Source organism: Camelina sativa, chromosome 1, assembly GCF_030686135.1.
Source record: "Camelina sativa cultivar CO46 ecotype springtype chromosome 1, ASM3068613v1".
Classification (NCBI taxonomy): Eukaryota; Viridiplantae; Streptophyta; class Magnoliopsida; order Brassicales; family Brassicaceae; genus Camelina; species Camelina sativa.
In genome coordinates, this window is record NC_141880.1 from 16,909,837 (window position 1) to 16,927,446 (window position 17,610).

Consider the following 17,610-nt stretch of genomic DNA (forward strand, 5'->3'; position numbering starts at 1 on the left):
GGATATGGGAGATACGAATATCTCTTCCGTTATATGTTGTTGCACAAATCATCGAATATTCACTTATTTGCATATCTTTTCAGTAATCCTCTCTTTTATATAGGAAGCCTCTTAGCCAAATGTATCAATAAAAAAAATATATTCCTTCTCTTTTTTTTTTTTCATTTTTACAGTGTTCCAAATTGTTTAAAACTCTATGTTAACAAATCAGAAAAAATAATAATTAAAAAATATGTTAACAATATTTTTAACTCCAAATATTTTTTTTTTTAAATGGAAACGAATATTCAAACATCCTAATTGACTGGCCAAATATAGTTTGTATTTTACAAAATCTCCATATTACATTCAATAGCTAAATATAGTTTTGTATTTTATTTTTGTGTGTGTGTCATATAGTGGCAATAATCCTAAATCATAAAACAAGAGAGCGAGAGATAGTGAAGAAGTGCCCGAGGATTCGGCGTTCGGTCGTGTGGTCTTTGTTGCAAAACCAACTTGTGTGGCTGTCTCCCTTTTTATCTCCTTATCTCCCCCTCTTCCCTTTTCCACCTCTCATCTTACGTACTTTTCCTTATTACAATTGCCTCCCTACGTGTTTTTATAACTTTTTTTCTATCCCCGAATATTTTTTAAAGTTAACTTCATCCTTTTCTCACTACGTTTTCCTTTCAGTCACGAAATTCGGTACGAAAATTAATCTCAGTAAGCTCAAAAGTAGCTTTTAGTATTATGTCTTTCGGAAACATCACTCAAACTAGAGTTCTCATCTTTCAAATAAACTACTAAGCTAGACCAAAATAAACTAATGGGGGAAAACTACAAAAGAAAGAAACAAGAAGGGCAAATATGCAAAGGTAGTACAAATGCATTGTGAGCCATACGTAAGCGCAAAGATTTTTAACTTTGCTCTTATCTGCCACGCGTCTAAGATTCCAATAAGGCAAAGCTACTTGATTGGGATACACAAAGCTACAAAATAAAATACGTACAAACATGTAAAAGAAATAAACAAATAATAAATTTTAGAAGATATATTAAAGAGGAGGTTTGAGAAGACGAAGGAGTCCAAAAGGCCCCTCAGGAGTTATTCAGAGGTTAACTTCGCTCTCTCTCTTTCTCTTTCCGATTTTGCAAAGTTACTACTTAGTTTTCTCCGCTTGTTACTCTTTTTTGTGTTATATGTATGATCTTGCCCATGAAACTTCTTAGAACTCTTTGTAACACGCATATACATATTTGTTGGCTTAAATGAGATATGATCGGTGTATTTTATATATGTATGGATGATTCATGATTGTGTTATATTGTTTGTTGGAGTTGATAGTAGCAAATTTGCAATAGTCCATATGGTCATATATGCTGCGTATACCACATGTTTTGGTTCTATCTTATTTTTTTTGGGTCAAAGATGAGATTGTCTATATTTATTTAGAAGATTGTAATCTTTTGACAGTGCAGAGAAGGAGGATTCAAAAGAAAAGGGGAAAAATGGACTATATGTATGGACCAGGGAGGCACCATCTGTTTGTACCAGGACCAGTGAACATACCGGAACCGGTAATCCGGGCGATGAACCGGAACAACGAGGATTACCGGTCACCGGCCATTCCAGCACTTACAAAAACCCTGTTGGAGGACGTGAAGAAGATATTCAAGACCACATCTGGGACACCGTTTCTGTTTCCCACCACAGGGACTGGTGCTTGGGAGAGTGCCTTGACCAACACGTTATCTCCTGGTGACAGGATCGTTTCGTTTCTGATTGGACAATTTAGCTTGCTTTGGATTGACCAGCAGAAGAGGCTTAATTTCAATGTTGATGTGGTTGAGAGTGAGTGGGGACAAGGTGCTAATCTCCAAGTCTTAGCCTCAAAGCTCTCACAAGACGAGAATCATTCCATCAAAGCCATTTGCATTGTCCACAACGAGACAGCTACCGGAGTTACCAACGACATCTCTGCTGTCCGAACCCTCCTTGGTTATTAACTCCTCACAAATCATCTCTTTGTATTCTGTGTGTTTCTCTGTTTTAAATCTCACTAACTCAAGCGTAAACACAGATCACTACAAGCACCCGGCTTTGCTGCTTGTGGACGGTGTCTCGTCCATTTGTGCTCTTGATTTCCGAATGGATGAGTGGGGAGTGGACGTGGCATTGACCGGCTCTCAGAAAGCCTTATCTCTTCCAACAGGACTTGGTATTGTGTGCGCCAGTCCCAAAGCCTTGGAAGCTACCAAAACTTCTAAATCCCTCAAAGTATTCTTTGACTGGAATGACTACCTCAAGTTTTATAAGCTGGGAACCTATTGGCCTTACACACCTTCCATTCAACTCCTCTACGGTCTTAGAGCTGCTCTTGATCTTATCTTTGAGGAAGGACTTGAGAATATAATCGCCCGTCATGCTCGTCTTGGAAAGGCCACCAGGTAAAGTTTAGCTGTGTAACACGCTTTTGATCCATAAATCCTTCACACCAGGGGTTAGAACATATGCATATATATACATCCTCTTCCCATGCAAGTATTCGAATTGGTGATCTCTAATAGTTTACTTATACATTATCACTAGAGTTTGATTGTTTAATATGGTCATGTACATAGGCTGGCGGTGGAAGCATGGGGGCTGAAGAACTGCACACAGAAGGAGGAGTGGATAAGTAACACAGTGACAGCAGTAATGGTGCCCCCACATATAGACGGTTCGGAGATTGTGAGAAGGGCATGGCAGAGGTACAACCTAAGTCTTGGTCTTGGTCTCAACAAAATTGCTGGAAAGGTTTTCAGAATTGGACACCTTGGAAACGTGAATGAGGTACACACTATATATGAGCTATATATAGCTTAGTGTAATCCAATTTTAATTTATCAAACTCTAATCAAACATGACTACATAATCAAATGTAGTTACAACTTTTGGGGTGTCTTGCTGGAGTGGAGATGATACTGAAGGATGTTGGGTACCCAGTTGTAATGGGAAGTGGGGTTGCAGCTGCTTCTACTTATCTTCAGAACCACATCCCTCTCATTCCCTCTAGAATCTAATCCATTACTCCTCTCTCTCTCTCCTTCTCTTCCTCTCAATGTAAACAACTCTCATGTTTTCTCTTTTCTCCTATATTTTTACTACATTATCTATGTTTTTAATTTGCTATCACCAAAACTTATTAAACAAAAGGTCAAATTATTTATTACTCACAGTTAACTTTGTCTCATTACGTTCATTTTTATGGGTATGAGATGAGGGATTGATGCTCTTACGATCTTAAGTGGAACCGAGAATGAGTCTTAAAATGTCTTGGAAGATGGTATTCGTCTAGTTAAAAACATTTTGGAATTTGTTTGTGTGTGTAGGAGTAAATTGGCTATCCAACATGCGACATCTTTGTTTCTGAAGATTAACAGTGATGCATTTTCTCTTATCCATATTCCTTCTCTTCAAAATACTTCACTGCAGACATTTTCTCTACAAATATTGGGTTACTAATTTGATTTTACCTTGTGAATTAAAAACAAATTTAACGTCGTTTTTATCCCTAATAACATAGACACATAGTGAACCATGGCTATAGCCTTGTATATACAAAAAGAGAAAAAAATCCATAGCCAAACCAATGGTAATCATTTCGATGTGCTAGTAGCCTAGTACACTCTCATTCAATCATACCGTATGTTTTTTTAATAATTACTTACAATCGTTTACTTGCTAAGAACACACCAAAGAGAACCACACAGAACTTCTATTTTGTCTTATAAGTACATCTCTAATTGTAACAATTACAAATGTCTACAAATTCCAGAATTATTCAGAAAAATAACAGAAATTAACCTTGAATAAGATTTAAGAGAATAGGGACAGAGAGATCTAAAAATAACGGTAGAAGATTATTGAAAGAAAATAGTAGTCAACGGAAAGTAATGCAAATGATTCGGTGTTCTAAAATAACAAAAACCAAAAACAAGAAATTAAATAAACGAAAAAAAAAAAATTATTCTTTTTTTGCTTGTTATTATTTTTGGGTGTCTTTGTTAATTTGCTTTTCCATTTTCATCTTCATGCATTGCTTTCCTTCGTCGTCCCCTCCAAGGACGACGACGGAACTGTCTTTGTATCCACCACGAAAATAAATTTCTTCCCTCTCCATTTGCTTTTGTTTCTCTCAGATTTTAGTTTTGGCAAAGAAGAACAAATTAAAATGTCTTTTCTTGCACCTTGTCAAATCTTGGAGCTGAATATTATTTCGGCCCAAGAATTAGCGCCTGTGGCACGGTGTATGAAGACCTATGCTATCGCTTGGATTGATCCAGAGCGTAAATTGACGACTCGAGTCGACAATACGGGTGGAACAAGCCCTACATGGAACGACAAGTTTGTGTTTCGTCTTGATGAGGAAGCACTCTACGATGCCACATCAATAGTTGTTATAGAGATCTATGCATTACATTGGTTTAAAGACATTCATGTTGGCACGGTACAAGCCTTAATAAGTGACCTTGTCAGCCCTTCTTCAGCTATGAGATTTGTTACCCTAGAGGTTCTTCGTGCCTCGGGCCGCCCTCACGGCCTCCTAAACATTGCGGTGGGGCTTATCGATAACTCGGGCCAAAGCATGCCTCTATTGTTTGAAGAAGATTTGTTGTTTCACAAGAAAAACATATCTTCAAAACCTGTAGGGCTTCGACGGTCTAAAAGCGATACAAGCTCAATGGTGGATTCGCCAAGGAAGGTGACACAATCCCGTGTGAGTTCTACTACAAACTCAGGTTTTGAGAAAGATGAGTTTTCATCTGACTCTCAGATGGTTGTGTACGAGCCCCAGAGGAAAACACCAAATACATTGTTGAGGCAAAAAAAGCAACAAATCGTGTATGGGACACCGATGAGGCCAAGGAACAAGACAGCATATACTCCCAAAAGAAACAATATCGAATATGGAACACCAATGAGGTCAAGACCGATCGTTATTACCGAGTCTGATTTGGGTCCTTCAGCCTCAGTGGTTGCTGCCCAAATTGCAAAGGAGAAGGCTCTTACAGGGAAAGATGCGGAAAGTACTGTGATAAGTGTTGGTGAACGAAGCGTTGAGGGTCTTCGTTCTAAGCTAGAAAGGTGGCAAGCCAATCTACCAGTGGTTGTAGACGTGGGTTCAAGTTATCAACCAAGTTCTGACTACAAAACAAACTCTAACTTCAACCCTAAATCAAGTTACAAGCCCAATGAAATCGTCCCAAGAAATACTCAGATGGTTGGAGCTCCGCTCGCGAAGCAAGGTGGGAGGAACAACAAGAAAGGAGGAGATAATGGATTGTTTTCTTGTTTTGGTAACATTTGTGGCATTGAGTGTTCCATTGTTTGTGGTGGTGGCTCTAGTGGACAAAAAGCATCCAAGAAGAAGAAGAAAAAGAAGTGAATAAAAACTTCAACAAATATTCCTTCAATTCTAAATGATTTATTTCTCATTATATTTCTCTATTTTTCAAGCTTGTCGATTTTGCTACTCAATCATGAAATTTATACTAGTAAGCCAGGGAAAAAGGTACTTTTATTTATCCCATTACATTTTCTAGTAAACATGAAAAAATTTGGTTCAAGCCGTTATGATTTCAAGAATATTAAATACTTATGTCAATCATTTTTCATTAAGAAAAAGGTGTACATGTAGATTCTTTTTTTTTTTTTTAATGAAACGATATTGGATTTACTATGTTAAAATCTTGTATGGTCGAGATGAAACAAACGCCTAGCTTGATTTATTCTCCAGTGGTTAAATTTCCTACCTCACATTCGCGTACATGCGACCTAGCATCACCAATATCTCATACAAGTACGAGAAATAAATTCAAATGTGTAGTGAATATAAACCCTAAATCTTTGTTTCAAAATTGATTTTTTTACTTGATTTATAAGAGTTTTTAAAAATAAAAGATAAAAGTTCAGTGAAATGCTTTGCCTATTAGGTACATATGTTGAACCATATTTAATTCTATGTTGCTAATGTGCAACAATATTATTGATTTGGTTATTTTTTTAATGTAATTGTAAATCTTACTCCTTACATTAAATGTCAAGTTTATGTTGACTTTACCAAAACGATAAATGAGTAAGTAATTTTATGGGTTGTATTTTTTGTTCTCTAACTTTCAAGTTTCAACAAAAAATTCAATGATATTGAATTCTCAATATGGTACTTTATGAAAAAAGGTAAATGAGTAAATAATTATTTTCTAATGATTGACCATTTTTGTTTTTCCTTATAATTGTGAGATTTAATATTCCTTACATTGGGTTTACAATATATATTTATCAAAGCATCGATAAATATTCCAAAGACAAATGCACATACGAGAATAAAAAAAATAGAGAAAATGATGAGAGCTTATACTATAGTCTCTATGCTCACGATAACATTGTTGGTAACTAGAATAACATCCTTGCAGGTTGATGATGCTTCGTGTACTCAGACAGAGATTTCTGAAGAATATGATTATTGTGGCGATTCTCTCATGCTTGGCGTTCCTTGGGTTTTTCCATTAAAAGTATGTTGTGATAGTATACAAAGGAACAAGATGAAATGTATATGCGGAACCGTCACAAAACTGTTTTTGAAAGACTTTGACGTAAATAAGCTCTCCAAACTCTCTCATGCATGTGGCGATCTCTTAGTCCCTGGATCTTACTGCGGAAGTAAGTATCATTATTTATATACACTACTCAAACTCTCACTTCTTACAAGTTTTTTTCATCATCTAATTCATATTTCTTTTGATAATTCAGTTTACAAAGTCCCGAAGGTACATCAGATTCAGAGCAGAAAAACACAATGGGATACTTAAAGACTCTTTCTCTTCATTTTTTGTACCTTGTTGCAAGGAGAGTTTAATGATAAATCATGTTCTAAATCTGATATGTATTTGGTTAAGAAAAATATAACAAATTACAAAAATGTGTACAATTTACATTTAAAAAACAACATTTTACTACAGTCTATGCAAAACATTTTCTTACAAATCATAAGGAAGATATTACAATAAAGAAACACAACTCTTCGTATCATGTGTTAATTTTTGTTATTTGAATTTTTTTAACAGTATTGAGATTATTACCCTTACTATATAGTATTATATTATTCCTAACTGGATCAAATCTTTCTAGGTCCGCAAAGTTCAACATTAACTCTCAGCCATGGGAAAGGTTCATAATTGCGTTACTGATTCTGATTTTGACGTTCATAATGAGTCTCCCAATATAAGCTATGTGACCTACCTCCTATGTCTCCAGTGCGTCGTTTTCAGATTTGCTTATCTTTATATTGCTACAAGAGTGGGATGAATGATGATGATGGCGCAAACATAAAAAAAATGACACAAGATGGGATAAAGATCTATTTCTTATTTATCCGTTGTTTCGGATTAAGTTGGTGTGTGACAAGAAACTAGTGCTTCTCTATTTTTGTACATTATCTTCAGCTAGGGTTCTCGGATACAGCCTCCGGGGAGAAGAAACCGAAAGCGAGCAGCGTTCTGAATCAAAAAGGCAGGTAGATGTACCGCAGAAGCAGAACGCTGGATAGGTCCGATATTACTAATCAACTCTTTGAAACTGTATTTTTCAGGAAGCATATCAAAGAGATCATAACCTTTACATATATGTCTCTGTATCCTCGGATAATCCAAAAACTCCTTGCGCCTGACTCTATCTGCATGACTGTAACCTTTCATCTTGAAAACGAAATCGCTGAGTCGTCTGAAACAGAAGCTGCAATGCCACCCTGCGTCGGATAGTATCAAGTCAGTCTGTCGAGAGTGGCGGTACTGAGTCCACTTCCTAGTATATAGATGTGCAGAGGCTCTCCAGCTGCTGTAATCAACCGGGAACTCGAAGGAGTACATGTATTCCTTCATCTCTAGATGCATTGCATCTGGTATACCATCGCACCACTGTAGAAACTTCACAGTGTGAGGGCTTGGAATCTCGTCAGCATCTGACATGATCACAGCATCTCCATCAGAGATTCCAGCTTCTCTGAGCAACCAGTTCATCGCAACACGCTGTTGCCCCTCCAGCAAAAAAGGGTCCTCGTACGGCTGCCCCTTGTAACGCTTTCTCCCAGGAAACACTCCGTGTACTATCTTACCCTCTGCAAACGAGAACCCCTCCCTATTGGAATCGAAGAAAAGAGGCTTCGGGATCCCTGTAAACGTAGTGTTTGACTCCAAGATCACAAACTTTGAAACGTAAGGCTCTAGTTCCCGCCATCTGAGTTCGAGAAGGTCAAGCTCGTTGCTGAAAATGATGGCATCAAAGACTTGCCTAGGCTCTGACCGAGGTGTCCACCCATGGAGTTCACAAAGATGTCCCATGGAGACATTCTCTGCGTAGTAATGAGGTATCCGTTTGAAAGGTGGCGGCGGTTTATCCCAAAGCGGACGGAAAAGATACGATATGGTTTGCAAATTTGTCAAGATACAAAACAAACATGTCAAGAAAAGTATGATCAGAGTTGGAAACACAAGTTTTATAGAAGGTGGTTTACGCAACGATCGAATCGTCGTCATCTATGCTTCTGAAACTCACCAACTCATAATCTTTTTTTTTATTTCCCCCTCCCCCTCTGCATAAAACAAGAACACAACAGATTAAAAGATCAAAATGAAACAAATCTGACTAAAGTAACTCATCATCATCCCCTGTCCTAACATCAAAGGTTCCAACTTTAACATTCAAAATAATCTAATTTCTAAACCCTTTAACCCCAATACAGAATCTCAAACAACGAAAAGAAGAAAAAAAAAAAAAAAACCCACAAAACGCAGATAACAATGTGAAAAAAATGATACCTTTTTTTTTGTCGAGATTTCTGGAGCTTCAGATTTCGAAATTTCAAGTGTATGAGATAAGAAAAGGAGAACCCCAGAAGCGTGATCTCTATCTGCTCTCAATTCGATTTCGATTTCGATTTGTGTCACAGCTCCTCTCTCTTCTCTCACGCTATAAAAGAGAGACACACCATTTGGGAGAATGTAAAACGACCGCTAAACCCCTCTAATCTACGCCACAGATATTATCGAAATAAAAACACAGGGTAAAGGGAAGCAAAAAAAAAAACAAAAAAAAAAAACAAAAAACTTAAAATATATCAAAGCTAATAATAGAACATTTTCTAATGAGGATTAGTAAGTTTTTTTAAAAAAAACATACACCAAAATGATGTCAAATTTTGAAAAAAAAAATTTATTTAAAGCTTTTATAAAATTCTCTTATATTTTATTATATAAAATTTGCGTTCTTAAAATTAGTCACTAACATATAAATGTTTTGGCCAAATTTATTAATTATATCAATAAGCTTACACGTGTAAAATTCTTTAACCAATTAAATTTCCATATTTTGTTAATCGAAATACCGGAAATTATAAATCCAAAAATATATATTTAGTATTTTTAAAAAGAAGGATAATAAATATCTATATTATTCACTAATTAAATTAAGGAAGTTATGTAATCAGTTATTGATTATATGATGATTTTTATATTAGAGCTTTACTGACTGAGAGATGAATAAATATGTTATTCTCCTTCTTCAAATCAATCTCAATCTTAGCTCTGAATGTTCGGATTTTCGGATTGGATTGGATTGGATCAAATTTTTTGGATTTCGAATTTCTCGGATTGAGATGTATAGAATCCATTTAAAATCTGAATGTTTTTCGGATTGGATCGGTTCGGATTCGTTCGGATTCAGATTGATTCTCAATTTTTTTTTAAAAATCCAAACTTATTCTAACCTTATATATATCACTCGGAAATTATAATCACAAAGTTGGGATAGCTTAGATGGCGTTAGCTTGTGACCCTTAAATTTAGTGTCTTAGAGTCGATTTCCCCTTAAACCTATTATAATTTAAATTTTTATAGCTAATGGGCTTTGGCCCAGAAATATACCTAAAAATAATATCAATCTAAACCCAAATGTATAGAAAATTAATTGTGTATTTGGTTTAGTGGATAACCGATCCAAATAAGATTTTTCTTATTGGTTCGGTTCGGTTTGTTCATTTTCGGTTTATGTGCCCATGTCTATTCAATCTAATGAGATCGTCATTCTTCACTATATAAATATCTTTAATCATCTATAGTTTTGGATAATACTCAATATCTTTGTTTTACTGATTTATTACAAAGCGGTAAATCTGATTCTCTCAAATATCTATAATCACCTATAGCTATGGGATTTTGTTTGTCTTTATTTTCAACTAAAACTGTATATGAATCTCTTACAATCTCTTTTAAAATCCTATTTTTTAAAACGTGATAATTTTTCAATAACAGTGGATTTGATATGAGTTTTACAAATCACTCCTTGAATAACAAAGGATTATAAATGATTTTAGATGATTTTGCATAAATTCTATTTTCAATAACATAGGATTTAAGAAGACATTTACTAATCATTAGTTGAATAACAAGTGATTCGTAAAAAAACTCAAAATCTTCTAAAATCCTCAGTTCAATACACCCCTCTACAACACCAAAATATTTCTATTGCATCATCGTCAGATATAACATGTTGCCTCCACCATAGTAGTTTTCATGGATGTTGTTTGCAAAGCAAAACGGTTAGGACAAAAACATTGTTCATCTTTATGGACCACTTTTGGCATAATGGAAATCATGGCTAGGTTCAGTGCATCAATATCTTCTCAATATCGGCGTTAATTATTGTCGTCCTTACAAGAAGGAGAAGATACATATGATACTTAGAAACCATAAGTGTCTTCTCTGTCTTACCATAAAGAAACTAGAAACAAAAACATTTATAGTTTTCAATTATGAAAGTTTTTTTTTGACAACAAAAGATCAGCTCATATGAACCAATTAGATAGAAAAGTATTTACAAATAGAACATGATGTGGAGATGTACGCGCTTAGCGTGCCAAAAAATCCACATTTACATTTGTATTCCGAGAAACAAGAGATAAAGAGAACGAAGAAAACTCCTCCCTGTAAATCTTGATGTCGTCTAAGTATATCAAATATACCGACCAGTTTTGCTTAATAATATCTATATACAACTGCCTAATAATATCTATAAACAATATGCAGAATACACTATAGATTTCAAAACAAAAAACTTGCTTAAGTATCTCTGGAAATTAATTAGATGATGTATATCGTCATGAAGTTTTGCTTGCTGCTCAACGATTCAAGTCGAATCCTGAACTCCTTCTTCTCATCAATCAGCATGTTTTTATCATTCTGAATGCACCAACAATATAAATTCACAAAGTTCATGACATGAATCATTTATATACGCACTAGTAAAAAAACATGTATAACCACAAAACTTTTAGTGGCTGAGGTTAAAATTTCGTGGCTATATGTTGTAATAGTCACAAATGGTCACTAAAAAAATTCATGGTTATTGCGTCGTTGTTGTACCTACGATTCGTCATCTCGGATAACAAGCAGAGAGCCTGGGCCGGGAACGCTAAACGGGCCAAGGATGTAGCACTGGTCGGTCCATCAGGCCCAGAGAGAGGAAGAGAGAACGGAGAGGCGTCGTATTAGTCAGCTCGCAGCTCGAACTCGGTCAAAGATTCCAGCATTCAAGTGGATTAATTAGGACGCGAAAATCGTGTGAAATTAATTACGCATTAATTGGGTAATTAATTGGTCTGTATAAATATGTAAGAGGGGGAGTCTTTGAGGGGATCAGATATTTTTGGGCTCTCAAGCAGTAAGAGACATTTTTTAGCATTCAAACACTCTCTTTCAGTTCGGAACTCCTAACGGTGATAAGCTCCTCCACACATAAATCAGTTCGGAAGGTGAGAACACTTCTCACTCCCCACATTTGGCGCTAGAAGGAGGGGAGTTATCACCTATACTCTTACTAGTTCCGACCTCATATCCAAACCCACTTCATCCAAACACCGCTATGGCTACCGACTCTTCCAATCAGGTAACTCTGGAGGCTATCCAGAAACTTTTGCAGGACTTGTCTGAGAAGTCCGACCGCCAGCAAGCAGCCTCGGCTGCTCTCACCGAGCGTTTTGACAGCCTGGAGGGACAAGTCTCCACCGGTTTGGAGGCAATCACTACGTCAGTAGCCGACCTCTCAGCCTCTCACCGCGCATATGCCGATCAGGTCGATCTCTTGTCTTCCGATCAAAACCTTCGCCGACGTGCTTTGGACTTCACTGGCGTCATTCCGCCTCTCACCACGCAGCCTGCAGCAGCAAACTCCACTCCAGGAAATACTTTCCCACCCCAGCTAAGTACTCAAGCAGCGCCACCGCTGGTCGGCGATAGCCACACTCTGGTTCAGCTCGATATTGCTGGATCCTCCAAAGTCCCAGTTCGTCTTCCTCCCCCTGTGGGCGGAAACACTTCGACTCCTGGTTACGTCACCAATCCCGAGATATTCCGCATGCAGAGCGAAATCCAGGACATGCGGTCTGTGATGCACAGTGCAACTACTTCAGCTCCGGATATTTTCCGAGTGATCGAGGAGTCAAAGCGAACTCCTTTCTCCGACCAAGTAGCTCGAGTCCGCATCAAAGATACTGGCAAAATCAAGTTCTCGAGCTACGAGGGAAAGGGAGATCCGACCAGTCATCTTAAGACTTTCTTGTTAACAGCTAGCCGCGTAGACCTCGAACCTCATGAAGCAGACGCTGGATACTGCAAGTTGTTCACAGAGACGTTTTGCAGGCCAGCTTTACTTTGGTTCGCATCTCTAGCAGCCGGCTCCATAAACAACTTCACAGAGCTGTCGACCTCTTTCATTAAGCAGTATTCTAGCTTAATCGAAACTGCGGTAACAGACGCTCAGATTTGGAACTTGAGCCAAAATGCCGGAGAGTCTCTCCGGTCTTATATAACAAAGTTCAAGGAAATCAAGGTTCAGATCCCAGGACTCTCAGACTCGACTGCTCTGGCTGCGCTAAAAAATGGCCTCTGGCACGAATCTCGTTTCCGCGAAGAGCTAACCGTAAATCGGTTCCCAACCATTCAGGACGCCTTACACCGGGCTTCGAACTGGATATTTTCAGAGGAAGACAAGGCCGCCGCCGCACTGAAACATAAAGTTTCACCTGCAGGCAAACCTCGATTTGAAGCACCCGCTAAAAAGACTCCACCTACGACTCCGAAGTCCGGACCTGGCACATTCGCAGTCAATCAATCTCCCAAGAAGAATTCTCCAAAAAGCTCGCCATCCAAACCTCCATTTTCACCACGTTCCAAAAGTGGAGTACTCCCAAGTAACAAATGGGTCCGAGATGAGCACACGTACTGCAAGCTCCACAAAACCAATAGCCACTCCACTTGTGACTGCAAGAAACTGATGCACCTTCTCGCAGAAAAGTACGTGGCAGGAGAGATGTCGAATGTAACAATTGAGGAGTTGGAGCAGTATACAACCCCCAAGGTGCACGAAGACGCTCCACCTTCGAAGAAACCGAAACAATCAGACGGGAGCGAAGCCCCCAAGAAAAGAATAGACGTCATAATGGGGGGGTCGCGCCTTTTTTGAAACTTTATCACTGCAATCAAAGACCATCAGCGGAAGCTCACTAGCCCTCAGCCGAAGCGAGCTAAGGTCACAACAAGTGACCTACCTGAAGTCACTTTCTCCGAAGAGGAAACTGAGGAACTAGACACTCCGCACGACGATACATTCGTCATATCACTAAACGTGGCGAACCACGAAGTGTGCCGGATCCTAATAGATACTGGGAGTTTAGTAGATTTGATATTCCTCGAGACGCTTGCTAGAATGGGTATCAGGGGAGAGCTCATCGTGGGACCACCCTCATCTTTGGTTTTGTTCACGAGCGAGACATCGATGTCATTGGGCACAATAACACTACCGGTGTCCACTCAAGGAGTGTTAAAAACGGTGGAATTTACGGTTTTTGACCGACCTGCGGCCTATAACATTATTATGGGAACACTTTGGCTCTATCAGATGAAGGCAGTAGCCTCGACGTACCATCAGTGCGTCAAATTTCCAACCCCGCAAGGAGTTCGAGAGATTCTAGGGAGCCAAAGAACGGCAAGGAGCTGCTACCTCGCGAGTCACAAGCTCCTGGTTCAATAGCAACCACAGCTCGAGGTCCCGAAGAACCCAGTTCGGAAGCAATTTAAAGGCGACCTCACTGAGCCCATTTTCGTCAACGATAAGTTTCCAGATCAGGAAATCAAGATCGGAGCTGGGTTGGATGACAAGCTCCGCGCCAGTTTGGTAACCTTTCTGAAAGATAATATGGCCACCTTTGCGTGGTCCGTAGATGAAATGCCCGGTATCAGTCCGGAGGTAATCTCGCACGAGCTAAATGTTGACCTGACATTCAGACCTATAAAGCAGAAGCGAAGAAAACTGGGTCCTGAGCGAGCTAAAATCGTTAACAAGGAGGTGGAACGTTTACTAAAAGCGGGGCAGATACGCGAAGTAAATTATCCTGAATGGCTCGCGAACACAGTGGTAGTCAAGAAGAAGAATGGAAAATCGCGAGTTTGCGTCGATTTTACCGACTTGAATAAGGCGTGCCCTAAGGACAGCTTTCCCCTTCTGCATATCGACAGGCTATTCGAGTCCACTTCAGGCCACGAGCTGATGTCTTTCATGGATGCCTTCTCCAGTTACAATCAAATCCTTATGAACCCGGATGACCAGGATAAAACTGCATTCATTACGGAACGTGGGATTTACTGTTACAAGGTGATGCCTTTTGGGTTAAAGAACACCGGGGCAACCTACCAGAGGCTAGTAAACCGAATGTTCGAGCACCAGCTCGGAAAAACCATGGTAGTCTACATTGACGACATGTTGGTAAAGTCTATGGAAGTTAGCTCGCATCTCGCGGATTTGAAAGTTTGCTTCGACATCTTGAACCAGTTTGGGATGAAGCTTAACCCCACGAAGTGCACCTTTGCAGTCCCATCAGGGGAGTTTCTGGGATACATCGTTACAGAACGAGGAATTGAAGCAAACCCGAGGCAAATTAACGCTTTCTTGTCAATGAGTTGTTCTAGGACTTTACGCGAAGTGCAACGTCTTAACGGACGGATCGCCGCCCTCAACCGCTTCATCTCCCGGTCTACAGACAAGTGCCTCCCGTTATACCAGTTGTTGAGGAAAGGGAGGAAGAACTTCTTATGGGATACGAAGTGCGAAGAAGCATTCGCTCAGCTGAAAGCTTACCTGTCTGAACCTCCGGTCTTGGCTAAACCTGAATTCGGAGAGCCACTTTTCCTTTACGTAGCTGTTTTGGACAGCACAGTAAGTGGAGTCTTGGTTCGGGAAGAAAAGGGGGAGCAACGACCAATTTTCTATGTCAGTAAGTCATTTACTGGGGCAGAGTCCAGGTATCATATGATGGAAAAATTGGCTTAGCAGTAGTTACTTCGGCAAGAAAACTGCGACCACTTCAGACGGTGTTGCATAGTCCAAGTCAGTCTCGGAGATTAGCTAAATGGTTTGTCGAGCTGAGTGAATACGACATCCTGATCGAACTCCCACTAGCCTCTACGGTCAATGACAATATCGAGGTCCCATGGACATTGCATGTAGATGGAGCATCTTCCAGATCGGGAGCAGGAATTGGGGTCCGTCTCACTTCTCCTACTGGAGAAGTAATCGAACAGTCATTTCGCTTGGCTTTCAGTGCATCAAACAATGAAGGCGAATATGAGTCCTTCCGCACTGGCTTACGCCTCGCAGTAGGGATTGGTGTCCGAAAGCTCCGAGCTTTTTGCGATTCGCAGCTGGTCACCAACCAGTTCCTAGGAGCGTACGAGACTAAGGATGGGCGTATGGAGGCTTATTTGTCCACAGCTCGGGAATTAGTAACTAAGTTCGAGGATTTTGAAGTCACTAAGATCCCATGAACTGAAAATTCTGCTACGGATGCCTTAGCAGCTCTGGTGTCAACTTCGGATCCTGCAATGACAAGAATTATCCCCGTCGAAGTCATCGAGTTTCCTAGTATTCGACTAGAGAGCTCGAACGTAGTCACCCGGGCAACAAAAAAACAATTGGCTGCTGAGGAGGCAGCTCGCAAGGCAGCTTCGGATTCTTTGCCACAGAAGGACTCAGCTCCCGTCATGCCTCCGGTCGAGCAAGAAGCAAATCAAACTCCAGAATCATCGAGCTCACCAGTCGACGACCAGGCCATTATCCCGCACTCCACTTCGAGCAGTACGAGCACTAACAATTGGGAGGCAGGAGACCGGCGGAGCCCGATCTAGGCTTACTTGGAAAAAGGGGAACTCCCAGCCGACAAATGGGCAGCCAGGAAACTCAAAATTGTCAGTGCATGGTATTGCATCCACAACGGAGTACTCCTACGCCGAAGTGTAGCTGGTCCCTATCTAACATGTGTTGCTGGTAAAGAGCCCGCAATGCTGATGCGAGCTGTTCACGACGGTCCCAATGGGAATCACTCCGGAGGACGGACTCTGGCCTTCAAAATCAAAAGGCAAGGCTATTTCTGGCCTACTATGGTTACAGACTGCGAAAACTATTCTCGAACTTGTGAGAAATGTCAAAAGCATGCCCCGTCAATCCATCAACCTACCGAGCTCCTATTGACGGTGTCTGCACCTTACCCGTTCATGAGGTGGTCCATGGACATCATTGGCCCTTTACATCGGGGACCAGGAGGAGTTCAGTACGTACTCGCTCTTACTGACTATTTCTCCAAGTGGGTAGAAGCAGCGGCCTACGCGAAAGTAACAAGTGAAGAAGTAGAGCAGTTCGTGCTAAAAAGTATAATCTATCGCTACGGCGTCCCTCACGAAATTGTCACCGACAATGGTCCGCAGTTCATCTCCTCGTAGTTCAAAGGGTTTTGTGCGAAATGGAAGATTCGACTCAATAAGTCAACTCCTTGTTACCCGCAAGGTAATGGACAAGCCGATGCGATGAATAAGGTCATAATAGCTAACTTGAAGAAACGGCTCAATTCTCGCAAAGGGCGCTGGCCGGAGGAGCTGCAGGGCATTCTTTGGGCAATCCGAACAACACCCCGCCGGGCCACTAATGAAACACCTTTTTCCCTCGTTTACGGAGTCGATGCCGTAGTCCCAGCCGACATAGAGGTTCCTAGAGTCCGTACCTCGCTAAACACACCCCGAGCGGAGGAGAATGAGGAATTTTTACAGGATACCCTCGATACAATCAATGAGCGTCGGGATCAGACCTCAGTTCGGATCCAGAACTACCAGAACGCAGTAGCCTGGTATTATAATTCCAAAATCCGAGGCAGGCCCTTGGCGGTTAGCGACCTAGTCCTTCGAAAGGTCTACGAAAACACCAAGGAGCTCAATGCAGGGAAGCTGGGAATCAACTAGGAAGGACCGTACAGAATTACTCGCGAAGTCCGAAATGGCGTTTATCAGCTCGAGGATTCGAAGGGAAAACCAGTTCCGAGGTCCTGGAACTCTTTACATCTTAAACTCTTTTACAGTTAATTTCATTGTATCGAACTACGTTTAGCTTGATCCCAATAAGGGTACGTAGGCAGCCCGCTTCGGGTCCAGTTATCCATATTAATAAAATGAAAAGTTTCCGAAACTTTTTATGAACAATGGTTCACAAAAAAA

The 17,610-nt window shown here is 40.2% G+C and overlaps 5 protein-coding genes across 8 annotated transcripts; 4 read left to right on the plus strand and 1 right to left on the minus strand.

Annotated features, from left to right (window-relative positions):
* The first annotated feature begins 448 nt into the window (after positions 1-448).
* LOC104793777 (serine--glyoxylate aminotransferase) lies at positions 449-3,200 on the plus strand. 4 transcript variants are annotated; one of them, XM_010520214.2, is made up of 5 exons: positions 449-1,097; positions 1,462-1,981; positions 2,064-2,430; positions 2,605-2,815; positions 2,908-3,200. In XM_010520214.2, the coding sequence occupies exons 2-5, from the start codon at positions 1,492-1,494 to the stop codon at positions 3,043-3,045; spliced, it is 1,206 nt and encodes a 401-aa protein (XP_010518516.1). In that variant the 5' UTR covers positions 449-1,097; positions 1,462-1,491; the 3' UTR covers positions 3,046-3,200. The 4 variants fall into 4 exon arrangements, with proteins under 4 accessions (XP_010518516.1, XP_010518509.1, XP_087316347.1 ...); XM_010520207.2 differs by having other exon boundaries at positions 803-1,097; positions 1,457-1,981; XM_087460221.1 differs by having other exon boundaries at positions 1,083-1,184; positions 1,457-1,981.
* Positions 3,201-3,723: 523 nt separating this feature from the next.
* LOC104793798 (uncharacterized) lies at positions 3,724-5,650 on the plus strand. Its single transcript, XM_010520231.3, has one exon. The coding sequence runs from the start codon at positions 4,197-4,199 to the stop codon at positions 5,409-5,411; it is 1,215 nt and encodes a 404-aa protein (XP_010518533.1). The 5' UTR covers positions 3,724-4,196; the 3' UTR covers positions 5,412-5,650.
* Positions 5,651-6,296: 646 nt separating this feature from the next.
* LOC147950021 (uncharacterized) lies at positions 6,297-6,944 on the plus strand. The gene is made up of 2 exons (XM_087460232.1): positions 6,297-6,685; positions 6,776-6,944. The coding sequence occupies exons 1-2, from the start codon at positions 6,367-6,369 to the stop codon at positions 6,832-6,834; spliced, it is 378 nt and encodes a 125-aa protein (XP_087316358.1). The 5' UTR covers positions 6,297-6,366; the 3' UTR covers positions 6,835-6,944.
* A 428-nt stretch (positions 6,945-7,372) lies between these two features.
* LOC104793814 (uncharacterized) lies at positions 7,373-9,126 on the minus strand. Its single transcript, XM_010520245.3, has 2 exons — positions 8,839-9,126; positions 7,373-8,612 (listed from the first exon to the last, which is right to left on the minus strand). Exon 2 carries the CDS (start codon positions 8,554-8,556, stop codon positions 7,468-7,470), a length of 1,089 nt encoding a protein of 362 aa, XP_010518547.2. The 5' UTR covers positions 8,557-8,612; positions 8,839-9,126; the 3' UTR covers positions 7,373-7,467.
* A 7,803-nt stretch (positions 9,127-16,929) lies between these two features.
* Positions 16,930-17,358, plus strand: LOC147950022 (uncharacterized). Its single transcript, XM_087511942.1, has one exon. The coding sequence runs from the start codon at positions 16,930-16,932 to the stop codon at positions 17,356-17,358; it is 429 nt and encodes a 142-aa protein (XP_087368068.1).
* The last annotated feature ends 252 nt before the right edge of the window (positions 17,359-17,610 follow it).

Excerpts from the sequence above, each read along its gene's own strand:
- LOC147950022 (XM_087511942.1), top strand. The coding sequence starts at position 16,930 with ATGAATAAGGTCATAATAGCTAACTTGAAGAAACGGCTCAATTCTCGC.
- LOC104793777 (XM_087460207.1), top strand. The coding sequence starts at position 1,259 with ATGATCGGTGTATTTTATATAT. Across the intron at positions 1,281-1,456 it reads GATCGGTGTATTTTATATAT|TGCAGAGAAGGAGGATTCAA; the intron begins GTATGGATGATT and ends ATCTTTTGACAG. Across the intron at positions 2,816-2,907 it reads ACCTTGGAAACGTGAATGAG|TTACAACTTTTGGGGTGTCT; the intron begins GTACACACTATA and ends AATCAAATGTAG.
- LOC104793798 (XM_010520231.3), top strand. The coding sequence starts at position 4,197 with ATGTCTTTTCTTGCACCTTGTCAAATCTTGGAGCTGAATATTATTTCG.
- LOC104793814 (XM_010520245.3), bottom strand. The coding sequence starts at position 8,556 with ATGACGACGATTCGATCGTTGCGTAAACCACCTTCTATAAAACTTGTG.
- LOC147950021 (XM_087460232.1), top strand. The coding sequence starts at position 6,367 with ATGATGAGAGCTTATACTATAGTCTCTATGCTCACGATAACATTGTTG. Across the intron at positions 6,686-6,775 it reads CCCTGGATCTTACTGCGGAA|TTTACAAAGTCCCGAAGGTA; the intron begins GTAAGTATCATT and ends TTGATAATTCAG.